The sequence below is a fragment of the Aotus nancymaae genome, unplaced genomic scaffold (genome assembly GCF_030222135.1).
Source record: "Aotus nancymaae isolate 86718 unplaced genomic scaffold, 86718_ANA_hifiasm-v0.15.2.pri h1tg000038l, whole genome shotgun sequence".
Taxonomy (NCBI): Eukaryota; Metazoa; Chordata; class Mammalia; order Primates; family Aotidae; genus Aotus; species Aotus nancymaae.
Window position 1 is genome coordinate 3468047 of NW_026988452.1, and position 14199 is coordinate 3482245.

General features: G+C 39.2%; 1 protein-coding gene across 5 annotated transcripts in view; it reads right to left on the reverse strand.

Annotated features, from left to right (window-relative positions):
* Positions 1-14199, reverse strand: part of MYRIP (myosin VIIA and Rab interacting protein) — a 398497-nt gene that overhangs the window by 192142 nt on the left and 192156 nt on the right. For all 5 annotated transcript variants that reach the window (XM_064360111.1, XM_012460146.3, XM_012460147.3 and 2 more), the window contains one exon: positions 11279-11500. In XM_064360111.1, the coding sequence (XP_064216181.1) occupies positions 11279-11500 (222 nt within the window). The remainder of the gene's footprint in view (positions 1-11278; positions 11501-14199) is intronic.

A 14199-nucleotide genomic window follows, 5' to 3' on the forward strand; every position in this document is an offset into this window, starting at 1 on the left:
CACATTATGAAGGACAATCTGCTTTACTCAGTCTACTGATTTAAATTCATTTATCTAAAAAGTACTTTCACAGTATTATCCAGACTAGTATTTGACTCAATACCTAGGTGATATGACCTAGCCAGGTTGACACATAAAATTAACCATCATAGTCCCTTATGCAAACAAACTCATGTTAATAAAACCTATGGTGATCAGGCTATAAATGTATCTTAAATGCTCAGATATTGTGGACATTACAGATTTAATAACAAGCCTGTCAAACTTTGTATACCAAGGTAAAGCTTCATTTTTCTTCTTTTAAATCCTATTAAAAGATGAATTAGAAGGCCAATCGGTTTCCAAAATAACTTAAAGATTTAATTCATGCCCTAGTGTGCAATGTCACGGTATGTACTTTCACTAAGAACACAGACTTCTAAGGATTCAATCATTCAATGGATATTACCAACTCATCTTCTGTGGTCCAGATAGGATAAATGTTAGAGCTGAAAGGCCTCAGGTGAGATGGACTGTAAGGCAGCCAGAGTTGGGAGGAGTGCCAATGCTATACCCATGGGCTGCGAGGCCACTATACTGTGTCGGAGCTGTGTTCCCTGATGGTTACTCCCCTGTTCAGGTCTGCTCTCACTACTACAGCTACACAGGAAATGCAAGCGTGAAGTTAAGTGCCTTGTAGACACAAGTGCCTTAAAGAGGAAGCAGAAATCACCACCATTCTTTTTGAGGTGAGGGAGCACAGGCTGGCCATTGCTCTAAAGACTTAAAATAGGGAGCAGGGCCTCGTTGAGTAAGGAGGCCTGTTGAGCACTTGAAGGTAGGGGACCCAGAGGTTCAGACTGTTTTCCTGAGGATATTGTAAGGATACTCCTAAACTTGGGACTAACAAGTTAACCTTGGGACAACCACATAATCATTCCAAGTTTCAGATTGCCCTACATGTGGTTTATCACTTGCCCTTCCCAGAGTTCTTATAAGGATTAAATGAAACAACTCATCTGTAAAGGCGAATTCAATCCCATACCCATAGCAAGTCCTCTTGATACATTTATTCTTAATCTATTGATATTAAAGAACTAGTGAATGGAAAATATATGTTTGGTTTTCACTGAGCGCAATTTAAATTTTAAAGAATTCCCATCCATCTCACAGTCACTTAGGGTCACTTTGACAATGATTCAGATTGAGCACTGTGGTTACAGTCTCTACAGAAATCTGATTTAGACATGGTGGTATCTTAACCTAAATTGCCCATTAATTAGGACTTCAAAACACATGTCCCCTTCAATGGCTCCATTATCCCTGAGAAGCTAGGTGTTATCAGCCCTGTGGCTTAAAGCAGAGAGGAGGAGCAATACTGGGGCGATGAAGGAGAGGATTTTGGAATGAGGAGGAGAGGAGGGAGCAAGTCCTACATTTCTTTATATTTTATTTATTCCTGGTTATAAAAGCATGCATGTAAAATGTGGAAAACTTGGAAATTAAATGGAAAACAGAGGTAAGAAAAAAATAATCCACAAGCCTAGCTCCTAAAGAATGATTACTCTTTTTTTTTTTTGAGATGGAGTTTCGTTCTTGTTACCCAGGCTGGAGTGCAATGGCGCGATCTCGGCTCACCGCAACCTCCGCCTCCTGGGTTCAAGCAATTCTCCTGCCTCAGCCTCCCGAGTAGCTGGGACTATAGGTGTGCGCCACCATGCCCAGCTAATTTTTGTATTTTTTAGTAGAGATGGGGTTTCACCTTGTTGATCAGGATGGTCTCGATCTCTTGACCTCATGATCCACCCGCCTCGGCCTCCCAAAGTGCTGGGATTATAGGCGTGAGCCACCGCGCCCAGCTAGAATGATTACTCTTAACATCATCGATTGTGTATTTTCTTTTCTATCTTTTTTCTATGTTTTCCTTATTACACAGTGATTATACATACATTTTGCATTGCAGTTTTCAATCTAACATTTTAATATAAGAGTTTACCCATGTTAACAAAATATGTACATTATTTTAAAGGCTTTATCATATTGTGTCAAGTTGAATGTGTCCTAACTTACTTCTACCATTTTGTTGTTGAGCATTTATATTATGAATATTTTTTATATTACAAACAATTCAGTATAACTCATTTTTGTATGACATTTAAAAAATATTCTCTTACATCATCAGTTATAGGTTTGAAACATAAAATTACTGGGAAAAGAGTGCTTGGATATGCTAAAGGCTCTTGATACATGATGGTAAAAGGTTGTGGCCATTTATACTTACCCAGCAACGGAAAAGAGTGCCACTTTCAGTCTACTCTTGTCAACACTGAGTAGAGTGATCTTTTTAAAAACTACTTATTTAATTTTAAAAAATACTTGAAGCACAAACCTCTATTCCCTTAATTTCTAATGAGGTTCAATATTTTCCCATATATTTCTGAATGTGCATATTCTTAGCCCACAGTGATTGTTTAATATATTTTACCAAGGATATTACAAATACATTGGAGTATCTCTAAAGCATATGTGGAATAAAACCCTGTCACCGGCAGCAACATGGATAAAACTGGAGGTCATTATGTTAAATGAAATAAGCCAGGCACAGAAAGACAAATATTACATGTTTTCATTCACATGTAGGTGCTGAAAAAGTGAACCTCATGGAGGTAGAGAGCAGAATGGTGGTTACCAGAAGCTGGGAAGGAAAGTGAGGAGAAAGGGATGAAGACAAGTTAGCTAAGGGGTACAAAAATACAGTTAAATGGAAGGAAAAAGTTATAGTATTCAACAGTATAGTAGGGAAATTATAATTAACAATAATTTATTGTATATCTCAAAATAGCTAGAAGAGAAGAATTGTAACATTCTCAACACAAAGAAAAGATAAATGTTTGCGGTAATGGATATCCCAGTTACCCTGATTTGATCACGACACATGGTATACAGGTATCAAAATGTCACACATGCCCTCAGAATACATACAACTAAGATATAGCAATAAAAATAAATCAATCAATCAATAAATCATACTGTGGAGTTTATTCCAAAAGGACAGGATGCTAATTTATGAAGTATGTGGGCTGTGTGAATACCAAGTAATAAGTCACCAGACAGAAGTAAAGAATACTCAATTCCAAGGGAAAGGAAATGAAGCCATAAGTTTTCTTAGAAAAACCAAAGCAAATGCCACAAACATAATGAGCTGTGTTTTGATTTCAGTTTCAAGAATAATTTTTCTCCCATTCCCTGAAAACAATTTTCCAAATTGTTCTATGTTAAAAGTAATATAGGCACACCTTGGACATATTGTGGGTTCAATCCCAGATCACCATAATAAAGCATGTACCACAAAAAAGTAAGCCACACAAATTTCTTGTTTCCCAGTGCATATAAAAGTTAGATAGACTATACTGTAGTCTATGAAATGTTGTGCACATAAAAATTATGTTTATTTTTATTCTTTTAACTGTGCAACAGCATTGTGCCCAAAAAATGTACATAGCTAATTAAACTATCACTAAAGAAACACTAAAAATAATCTGAGCCTTCAGCAAGTTGTAATCTTTTTGTTGGTTGAGCGTTTTCACGTCAATGGATGCTAACTGATAAGGGTGTGGATGCTGAGAGTTGGAGTGGCTTTGGCAATTTCTTAAAATAAGACAATTATGAAGTTTGCTGCGTTGATCGATTCTTCCTTTCATGAAAGATTTCTCTGCAGCATGTGATGCTGTTTGATAGCATTTTACTTACAGTAAAAGTTTTTCAAAGTTGAAGTCAATCCTCTCAAACCCTGCTACTGCTTTATCAACTAAGTTTATGAACTATTCTAAATCCTTTTTGTCATTTCAACAATGTTCATAGCATCTTCACCAAAAGTAGAAAAAGCCATTTCAAAGAACGATTTTCTTTGCTCATTCCTAAGAGGCAACTCTTCACCTGTTCAAGTTTTCTCATGAGATTGCAGGAATTCAGCACATTGTAAAGCTCCACTTCTAATTCTAGTTCTCTTGCTATTTCTATCACATCTGCATTTACTTCCTCCACTGAAGTCCTGAATCTCTCAAAATCATCAATGTGGGTTGGAATTGACTTTTTCCAAATTCCTGTTAATATTTTTGCCTCTTCTCACAAATCACAAATGCTCTTAATGACATCTAGAATGGTGAATCCTTTCCAAAAGGTTTGTTTTCAATTTACTTTGCCAAGATCTATCAGAGGAATCGCTATCTGTGGCTATTATAGCCTTATGAAATGTATTTCTGAAATAACAAGACTTAAAAGTCAAAATTACTACTTGATCCTGGGCTGCAGAATGGATGTTGTATTAGCAGGCATGAAAACAACATTCATCTCCTTGTATATCTTCATCAGAGCTCCTGGGCAATCAGATGCACTGCCAATGAGCAATAATATTTTGAAAGGAATCTTTTTTTTTTTTTTTCGGAGCAGTAGGTCTCAACAGTGGGCTTAAAATATTCAGTAAACCATGTGTAAACATATGCGCTATCATTCAGGCTTTGTTGTTTTATTTAAAGAGCACATGCAGAGTAAATTTAGCATACTTTTTAAGGGAACTAGGATTTTTGGAGTACTAAAATGAGCATTAGCTTCAACTGGAAGTCACCAGCTACATCAGCCCCTAACAAGACAGTCTGTTCTTTGAAGCCAGGCATTGACTTCTTTTTAGTTATAAAAGTAGTAGATGGCATCTTCTTCCAATAAAAAGCTGTTTTGTCAACACTGATGAAATCTATTGTTTAGTGTAGCCACTTTCATCAATGATCTTAGCTAGATCTTATGGATAACCTTCATCTCCTCCAACAGCACTTAGTGCTTCACCTTGCACTTTTATGTTACAGAGATGGCTTCTTTCCTTAAACCTCATGAACCAACCTCTACTAGCTTCAAACTTTTCCACTGCAGCTTCATCACCTCTCTCAGTCTTCATGGAATGGAAGAGTTAGGGCCTTGCTCTGAATTTGGCTTTGGTTTAAGGGAATGTTGTGGCAGGTTTGACCTTCTATCCAGACCACTCAAATTTTCTCCCCATCACCATTAAGGCTGTTCCATTTTATTATTCATGTTTACTCGAGTAGCACTTTTAACTTTCTTCAATAACTTTTCCTTTGTATTTACAACTTGGCTAAATGTCTGGCTCAAGAAACTTAGCTTTTGGACTGTCTTGGCTCTCAATATGCCTTCCTCACTAAGCTTAATCATTTCTAACTTTGATTTAAAGCGCGAGGTGTGCAACTCCTCCTATTTTTTGAACACGTAGAAGCCATTATACGACCATTAATTTACCAAATTTAATATTGTTACATCTCAGGGAATAAGGAGGCCTGGGGAGAGGGAGAAGAGGTGAGAACCACGAGTCACTGGAGCAGTCAGAACACACACAATACTGATAGATTAAGCTCGTCCTGCCTTATATGGGTGTGGTTTGTGGTGCCCCCAAACAATTATAATAAGCAACATCAAAGATCACCGATCACAGATGACCATAACAATAATAATGAGAAAGTTTGATACATAATGGAAAAGTCTGAAGTATTGTAAGAATTACCAAAATGTGATACAGAGACACAAAGTGAGCCTATGCTATTGGAAAAAGTGGCCTCAACATTCTTGCTCAATGCAGGGTTGCCACAAACCTTCAATTTGTAAAAAATGTAATATCTGTGAAGCAAAGTAAAGTATAATAAAATGAGATATGCCTACGACAGTACAAAATGACAAAAATGAGAGTGAACAACTTTTATAATGAAGCAAAGAGCTAGAAAGCCAATTTGTTTCCAGGGAAAGTAGGAATGTTATTCTCAAACCAATTAGATCCAAAATGATTATGACTGATATGTATGGTCTGGGCTCACTCTGAAAGGTTTTGCTTCCTGAAGAAGACCTTAAAATACAAGCACTATATGTATTTATTCATAACGTTTGAATGAATCCATACAATAAACTATCAAGAAAATAAATCTGTATATAACAAAAAAAATGACAAACGGGATGATTCAGTAATATTTCACTTTCTATACAACTTCCAAAACAAGTTCATCATTCATTCTATATTTCACTAACTTCCACAATAAGTTCATCATTTATTCTATATTTATTTAACTTTTTAATCTCCCAAAGCTAAACATTTTAGACTAACACTGATAACAGAAATACATCTTAATGCAGAAGCAAAATGACTAATAAAGAACTAACCATATGATTGTAATTACAACTTTAAAATTCTCAAAATGATTTTACTGAACTAAATCTAATAGAACAGTAGGACATATAGACTGTTTTTCATTGAGATGGAAAGAAGAAAGTTAAAGTTACAGGTTACCACCTTTTGCTTAGAGACTTGACGTCATCTGGGTCCTCTCCTGATGAATTCCATGTTTTTAATCTGACTCTCTCATTTAGAGCTGCACAACAGACAGCCCCAGGTATTCAATACAGTTATTTCTGAGGCTATTCATATTGTGAGATGAATGTCTACCTTTAATTCCTAGCTCCTTAATTTTTTGTGGATAAGAATTTTTATTAGTATAATTATTCATAGCCCATAGCATCTCAAAAAACACATGCCTATGGTAGCCACTGGATAAATAACTAGAAATTAAACCAATGTAGCAAAATGGTTTTATTTACATACAGAAATGAATAGTACCTCATGGGTAGCAGGGAGTGCATATGGGTCTGAAAGTGGCCTCACAAAAGTGGTCATCTGTGCAACCTCACACATCTACTATCAACTATTGAGATTTCACATACAAACATAAAATGTGCTCTTCATAGAATTTTACATACAACGTTTTAAAAACCCACTTGCTTGGAGATGAAAATTCTAGAAGAATGTTCCAAAGACTAATGTCTAAAGTAAATCAGTTCTAACTGAGAAGGGAGTTTCAGATTTAATGAAGGGCAGAGAAGCTACTGGACAAAGTAGACAAGCATCGCTGAGTGTCCACGTTGCCACAATGTTCAAGTCACGTAATCCTTAAATGTGTTACATGATGAATTCAGCTCTGGCTCTTGTGTAATGTTGAAGGGGTACACAGCTTGTTGCTATATAAATAAAATTAACGCTTCTAAGGCGTCCTTCAAAAAACATGAATGTGATCCAGGTACAACATAAAAGACGTCAGCTTATCAGCCATACATCTGTTGGTACTTTGAAAGACATACTTCTCTGTCAAACTGGGCCTTAGAGACATTTCAGGAAGCAAAAACGTGTCACATATTTCATGGATTTCTTTCCTAGATAGGTTCTTGTGATTGACTGGAGCAATATAGAAAAATAGGGAATGATTTAAACTTCTCCATCCCTTTGGGTTTCAGCCAATAATAATCTCAAGACATAATACAAGACTAAAGCAGCAACATTTCCAATTTCTTCTCAGCATCCCCGTTCTGCCAACTTTGATTAAACAAGTGTGGGTGTTTTCTGTTTGAGCTAGACACACTGAATGTGGAAAACTCCTCAGTAACCCTTCACTTATTTTAAGAAATGGAACAAGGGTACACTGGCTTTTGCATGTCTTTGCAGGTATCCTTCTATGAACAGTTGTTTATTTTCTAATGCTCAACTTCTGAGACTCAGGAACTGTCATGCAATGTTGACACGGACATGACGCAAGACTAAGTGAAATGGGATTACCTAAGCCTCCTGCCTCCTCATTAAGTTGCTAGAAATATGAAATGGAAATTTAAAATATAGTCTTGGCAGCCATTGCTGCCTTTTTTACAACTTATTTTTCAATATCTTGACAATTTCTTGAGACAATACTGTATAAGAGAAATAGCAAATGGTTGGAATCAGAAGATCTTGCTTTTGAGAGGCAAGGTTCTTCCATTTATAAGTGATGTGACTCTGAGGTGGTGCAGGAACCACTCAGCACTACTGGTATTTGATAAATGCAATGTGTCATTTAATTGTAACTGATAATAGACCTCTTCATACAACTCATGGTGAATGTGGGGTTGAGAGGCTGTGACTGCCTTTTATTGTTATTGTTTAGTAAATTTGGAGATTTTTCTTACCCGGAGGGAAGAGGAATAGGGAAACATTGAAAGAAATAAAATTGTGGCCGGGCACGGTGGCTCAAGCCTGTAATCCCAGCACTTTGGGAGGCCGAGGTGGGTGGATCACGAGGTCAAGAGATCGAGACCATCCTGGTCAACATGGTGAAACCCCGTCTCTACTCAAAATACAAAAAATTAGCTGGGCATGGTGGCGCGTGACTGTAATCCCAGCTACTCAGGAGGCTGAGGCAGGAGAATTGCCTGAACCCAGGAGGCGGAGGTTGCGGTGAGCCAATATCGCGCCATTGCACTCCAGCCTGGGTAACAAGAGCGAAACTCCATCTCAAAAAAAAAAAGAAAAAAAGGAAGAAAGAAATAAAATTGTGTAGGTACTGATATTTCCTTTTATTTGTGGGGGAATATGTTGAAGCACAGTAAAGAATAGTATAGTTTAATAACTGCTAGGGTTTGACATTCCAATGATTTCACCACTCCTTAAAGATCAAACCCCAATTCTTCACACAAACTGACCCAATCACTTGCCATCATCCCACTGCAATAGTGGTCAGCTTCAAGCCCTCCACACACCTTGGGGGACTCTGTTTGTTTGCTCATGCCACACCTTGTCTGAGAGTGTCTCGTGATTCCTCCTCTCCAACTGAGTTCCATCTAGGATGTCCTCCTCTTCCATGAAACTCCTTGAGGACATCTAACACTCTCTGAGCCCTTTCCTCTAAAATACCTAAAGCCTCATTTTGTACTATACATCTGGCTGCTATTGAACATTGTCCTATTCTATTTGGCTCACAAAGATACATGTGCTTCCTATGTGCCAGGCTCTGGTGCTACAAATGGAGTTGAAGAAGACAGTGTCCTTCTCCTGGCAGTGTTTACCACCAGTCGGTAACAAACATCAGTGTAGCACATGCAGCCATGGCAGATGTTTGAGCCAAATGCTACATAGGACTTGCCCAACTTGGTAGGTACAGAATCATAACTTGCAGTCAACTCACCCTTTCCAACTTCTTATGTCTCTCACATCCTGTCCTTCCAGTTCCTTCTTCTCATTTAAGAAAAACTTGTCACCTGGCTCATTCTTCACCTCCATACTGTGGCCACTATCCTGGCTTTTTTTTTTCAGTCGTATGGGCACTGGTATTTTGGTCCCTTAACTTCTTCTTCTAGACTTTGTCTCATCTTCTCATGGTTACCACTCAACTGATCTACTTTAGAAATCACAAATTATTCTTTTTCTCTATACAGAATTTTCATTTTTTCCAATTTTCTTTGTTAAGTACTCCCACTGTGACAGTTCTTTGACTTCACCAGATACTTCTAGTTGACTGACCCTTTTGTTTTCTCCCCATCCATCCATAGCCCCTTTCTGTTTTTACTTATCATCCAGATTCTGTCTTTACATTCTTCACTGTCCAATATCCTAAACTCCATTAGCCTCTGACCTGTCCCAAGCCCCACAAAAACTCCCAATCTGTGGGAAGATTGAAAGAAAACAGATTTATCATTAGACATTCACACAGGAACATGGATCGAATGTCTGCATCTCCAACTCCTGTAATGCCTACTGAGTTCTACTCTTCTTTCTTCCAGCATCCAGCTGTCTTGCTCTCAGTGCTTCACCTTCCCCCACCTTGACTGAGAAACAGAAGGCATGGATGAACCTCTCTCTGTTGATCACTCTTAGATGTATGCTCATCTACAATCCCAGTCTCCTCCTTCCCTACATTGTTGCAGGGCTTTTCTCCTCCTTTCAAGCTGCTGTGTGGAGACCCAGATGGGCTTTTTTTTTTTTTTTTTTTTTTTTTTTTTTTTGAGACAGAGTTTCGCTCTTGTTACCCAGACTGGAGTGCAATGGTGTGATCTCGGCTCACCGCAACCTCCGCCTCCTGGGTTCAGGCAATTCTCCTGCGTTCAGGCAATTCTCCTGCCTCAGCCTACTGAGTAGCTGGGATTACAGTCACGTGCCACCATGCCCAGCTAATTTTTTGTATTTTTAGTAGAGATGGGGTTTCACCATGTTGACCAAGATGGTCTCGATCTCTTGACCTCATGATCCACCCGCCTCGGCCTCCCAAAGTGCTGGGATTACAGGTGTGAGCCACCGCGCCCGGCCCTCAGATGGGCTTCTTGCTCTGATAAAGTCAGGCACAGGACCTGCGCAGCCCCCAGCCTTGGACACTGGGTGTTCAACAAACCACTTTTTGTTTCAGTTCGAGTCTCTGGAATCTTTTTTTTTTTTTTTTTTGGTAGCCCAGAGACTGAATCCTTGGTGGCCCCAAGGAAACTTGGCAGCTGTCCCCACTAGCTAGCTCTATGGGAAAATTCTAGGTCTTGATGCATTAAAGGATACAAGTGAGTAAACAGGGCAAGGGGAGGAGAAAGGAGGAAACAAGGAAAAGGCATGGGAGGCACGGGCTTCTGAGTGTGTGCTCCCAGGACCGGCTCCTCGCTGCCTTGCTTACTGTAACAGGCATTTTGGAAGCATGCAGCAAATACGAATCACAATGCACACCACAGATGCTAGGATCAGCACAGACAAATACCAAACACTGGTTTATCAAACTCATCTGTTTCCAAATACTCAACAGATCAAAGAAGTGCTCTGCTGGTCACTGAGGGAGAACGTGAAATGCCATGTTTGTTATTTCTTTCACAAGGTTGTCTTCATCCCCCCTTTCACATAATTGACTCTTTATCTTTTACAATCTTGCTTTTATTTCTTGTCCTCCATGAAGCTTTCTCCAAGCCCCAGAGCTAGTCTCTCCTTGCTCAGTGCTCTTACAGCCAATAGACAAATTAGTCAGGGCATGTATGTCCACATATAAGAGGCCAACACTTACATATCCCACCATCTGCTATGCCGCTAAGTCACTCGTAATTGATCTAATTCACCATCATGTTTCCTGCACCCAGCATAATTCCTAAGAATCCAACACACGCTTGTGGAATGAATGAATGAAAAGATGAGACCAGTTGAGACATTCCAAAAAGATGAATAACACATGTAGGAGCTGCATCTTCAATCCTAAGAAAGCCCTTTTCTATTCACACCCAGGTGCTTCTTGGTGGCCCCCTCTCATCCTCCCTATAAAGGTTTACAGGTTTCCTTATCCATGCATCTCTCTTCAGCAAGCTATTTACTTTGGTCAATACTCTATGTTGATCTACCAATCACAGCTGGTCCTACCTGACTGAAGGAGTGGCAGGTGATTCTCTCTGAATCACCAGCACAGACCCTGGGAATGCACCAGCCACTCACCTCGCTTGCTGGCAGACGCAGCAGAGCCAGGCCTTTTCGTGCTTCTGGTAGGAGCAGCAGCTCTTGCAGACATTGAACTTGCAATCTACACACTGGCGCTTGGTGTTGACGAGGAAGGTGAAGGGGGAGCAGCAGCGCATGCAGCAGTGCTCCACGAACTGCTGGTGCTTCGAGAGGATGCTGCACTTGCTGCCTTCCTCATCCAGCTTCTGCTTCAGCTCACTGAAAAACCAGGGTGGGGAAAGGGGAAGAGGAGAGAAACAGAACATCAGGTCAGGGGCAGTCTCCCCAAAGCACCATCCTGTCCCTTCCTTAGGCCAAACTACCATGTAGGACCTTCCTGGAGTACAAGAGAGCTCATAAAGATCAACTGCTTAACACTATAACCAGAGAAGAACATTAATTGTGGATTAGTTTTGTGTATGTCAGATTTTCTACAAGAAAGCATGAAAACCTTATTACTTATATTTCAGAGACTACGGTGAGATACAAGTTATTAAAAAACTAATAAGCACATCCTTGAAAAACAAAACCTTTAACTTAATTAATGCCTTTTTAAAGGAACAGGAGATCACTTATGATAAAACACTAATCCTCACTCAGCCCTGCTGGGAATATGATAAATGCACTCCTGGCCTTATTTAACATCCCTGGAAACTGAAGTACTCAGGGATTTTAAAAGCTTTCAAATCAATATGAGTCAATAAAGAGTCTATGGGTGATGGGCAGATCGAGGCACTGGTAATTGAGAGTTGGATAAAAGAATAATTCTCTTCTTCTAAAAATCTCCTGATCAACTGGGCACACAGCCAGCTACATTAATGCAAAACATGAAGGTGCATACACTCCTCTCTGCTCAGTGAGAAGAAAAATACACTGTGAACAGATTGAGTAACCTGGGGGAAAAATGAAAAACAAATCAAATTATTCTGAATCAGCAGGTTTGAGTTGTTTTTCCTGCTACGAAAATGGGGGCCTCCAAAGAATGGCAGAAAATGATTATTTTTACTACTATTTTGCAATTACTATAATACTAGACTATAATTTTTACGATTTTACTACATTACAAGACTACTTTTACTATTTTCCTCCTATTGCACACTATCATTATAATAGTAAAACACAAACAGCCCCCCACTTATAATGGTTCAACTTAGGATTTTTCAACTTTCTGATGATGCAGAAACTATACGGATTCATTAAAAAGCAGAAGAAAGTGATACGATACTCATGATGCTAAGCATAGCAGCAGTGAGCCACAGCTCCCAGTCAGCCATGAGATCATGAGGGAAGATACTCTGCCGTGTAGTATGTTTTACTGTGTTGTCAGATGACTTTGCCTAGCTGCAGGCTCATGTAAGTGATCTGGGCACATTTAAGTCTGCTGGGCTAAGCTATGACGTTCTGTAGATTTGGAGTATTGAATGCATTTTCAACTTATGATAGTTTTACCTTATGATGGGTTTACTAGGACGCAATCCCACTGTAAATCAAAGAGCATCTATATTTTATTTTACTACAGTATTTTACTATAATACTTGAGAGCATTTTACTACTATTTACTGCTACTATTGTTTTACTACTATTTTACTTTATTACTATTTTATTACCTTTTATCTTTGCGACTGTTTTTATTTTTACTACTGCTATTTACTATGCTTTACTACTATTCCTATTTTTCTGCACCCAGTTGTGATTATGCAGTTCATACTGGATATATTTATGATGTATGTGGCCAATATTTTCTCCTGTTCTGCCCTTGTCTTTTTATGTTTATGGTGTTTATTCTTATTTAGAAATGCTTATTTTTCTGTTGTTAAATCTGTCAGGCTTTTCTTTCATGGACATTGGGCTTTACATCTTACTTGGGAAGGCTGAGACTACACCATCAGTTTATATACATAGTCAATTAGCCCCTGTAGTAGGTTGAAGGTTGACCATCTTAAATGATATGCCCATGCCCCAAATCACTGCAATCTGTAACTATTACCTTATTTGAAAAAGGGGTTGTACAAGTTAAGAATCTTGAGATATAGTTATCCTGCATTATCTGGGTGAGCTCTAAATCCAATGACACACAGAGAAGGCAATGTGAAGACAAAGGCAGAGATTAGAGTGCTGTGGCTGCAATCCAAGTATTGCCAAGGTTTGCCAGCAGCTACCAAAAACTAGGAAATAGGCATGGGAACATTCTCCCCCAACCCTTGGGAGGGAGCCTGGCCCTGCCAACACCTTGATGATAGACTTTTGACCTCTGAAGAGGGAGACAATACGTTTTTGTTGTTTTAAGCCACCTGTCTATAGTAATTTCTTATAGCAGCTTCAGGAAACCAATATAGTTTCTACTTTTCTTTTTTTTGAGCCGGAGTCTCACTCTGTAGCCTAGGCTGGAGTGCAGTGGCACCATCTCGGCTCACTGCAATCTCCACCTCTTGGGTGCCGGTTCAAGCAATTTTCCTGCCTCAGCCTCTGGAGTAGCTGGGATTACAGGCATGCGCCACCATGCTCAGCTAATTTTGTTGTATTTTAGTAGAGACGAGGTTTCACCATGTTGGCCAGGCTGGTCTTGAACTCCTGACCTCATAATCCACCTGCCTTGGCCTCCCAAAGTGCTAGGATTACAGGTGTGGGCCACCACGCCGGGCCCTACTTTTCTTTTTTTAAGGAAAATAGTAAATATAAACTTTCCTCAACACTATATCCTCATCCAGTTACCACTCTCTAATAGTCCTAACCTCTTCTAGTTAAAATTCCTCACGGTCAGTATATGTTCTTTATTCCCACTCACTCCTGGGTCCACTACAATGGACCTTTTGTTCTTTTTCTTAAAGAAAACAAAAACTCTGCTTGAGATCCCCCATTGATCTTCATGTTGCAAGATCCAAAGGGACTTTCTAGGTCTTGTCTTACCTGATTATTCT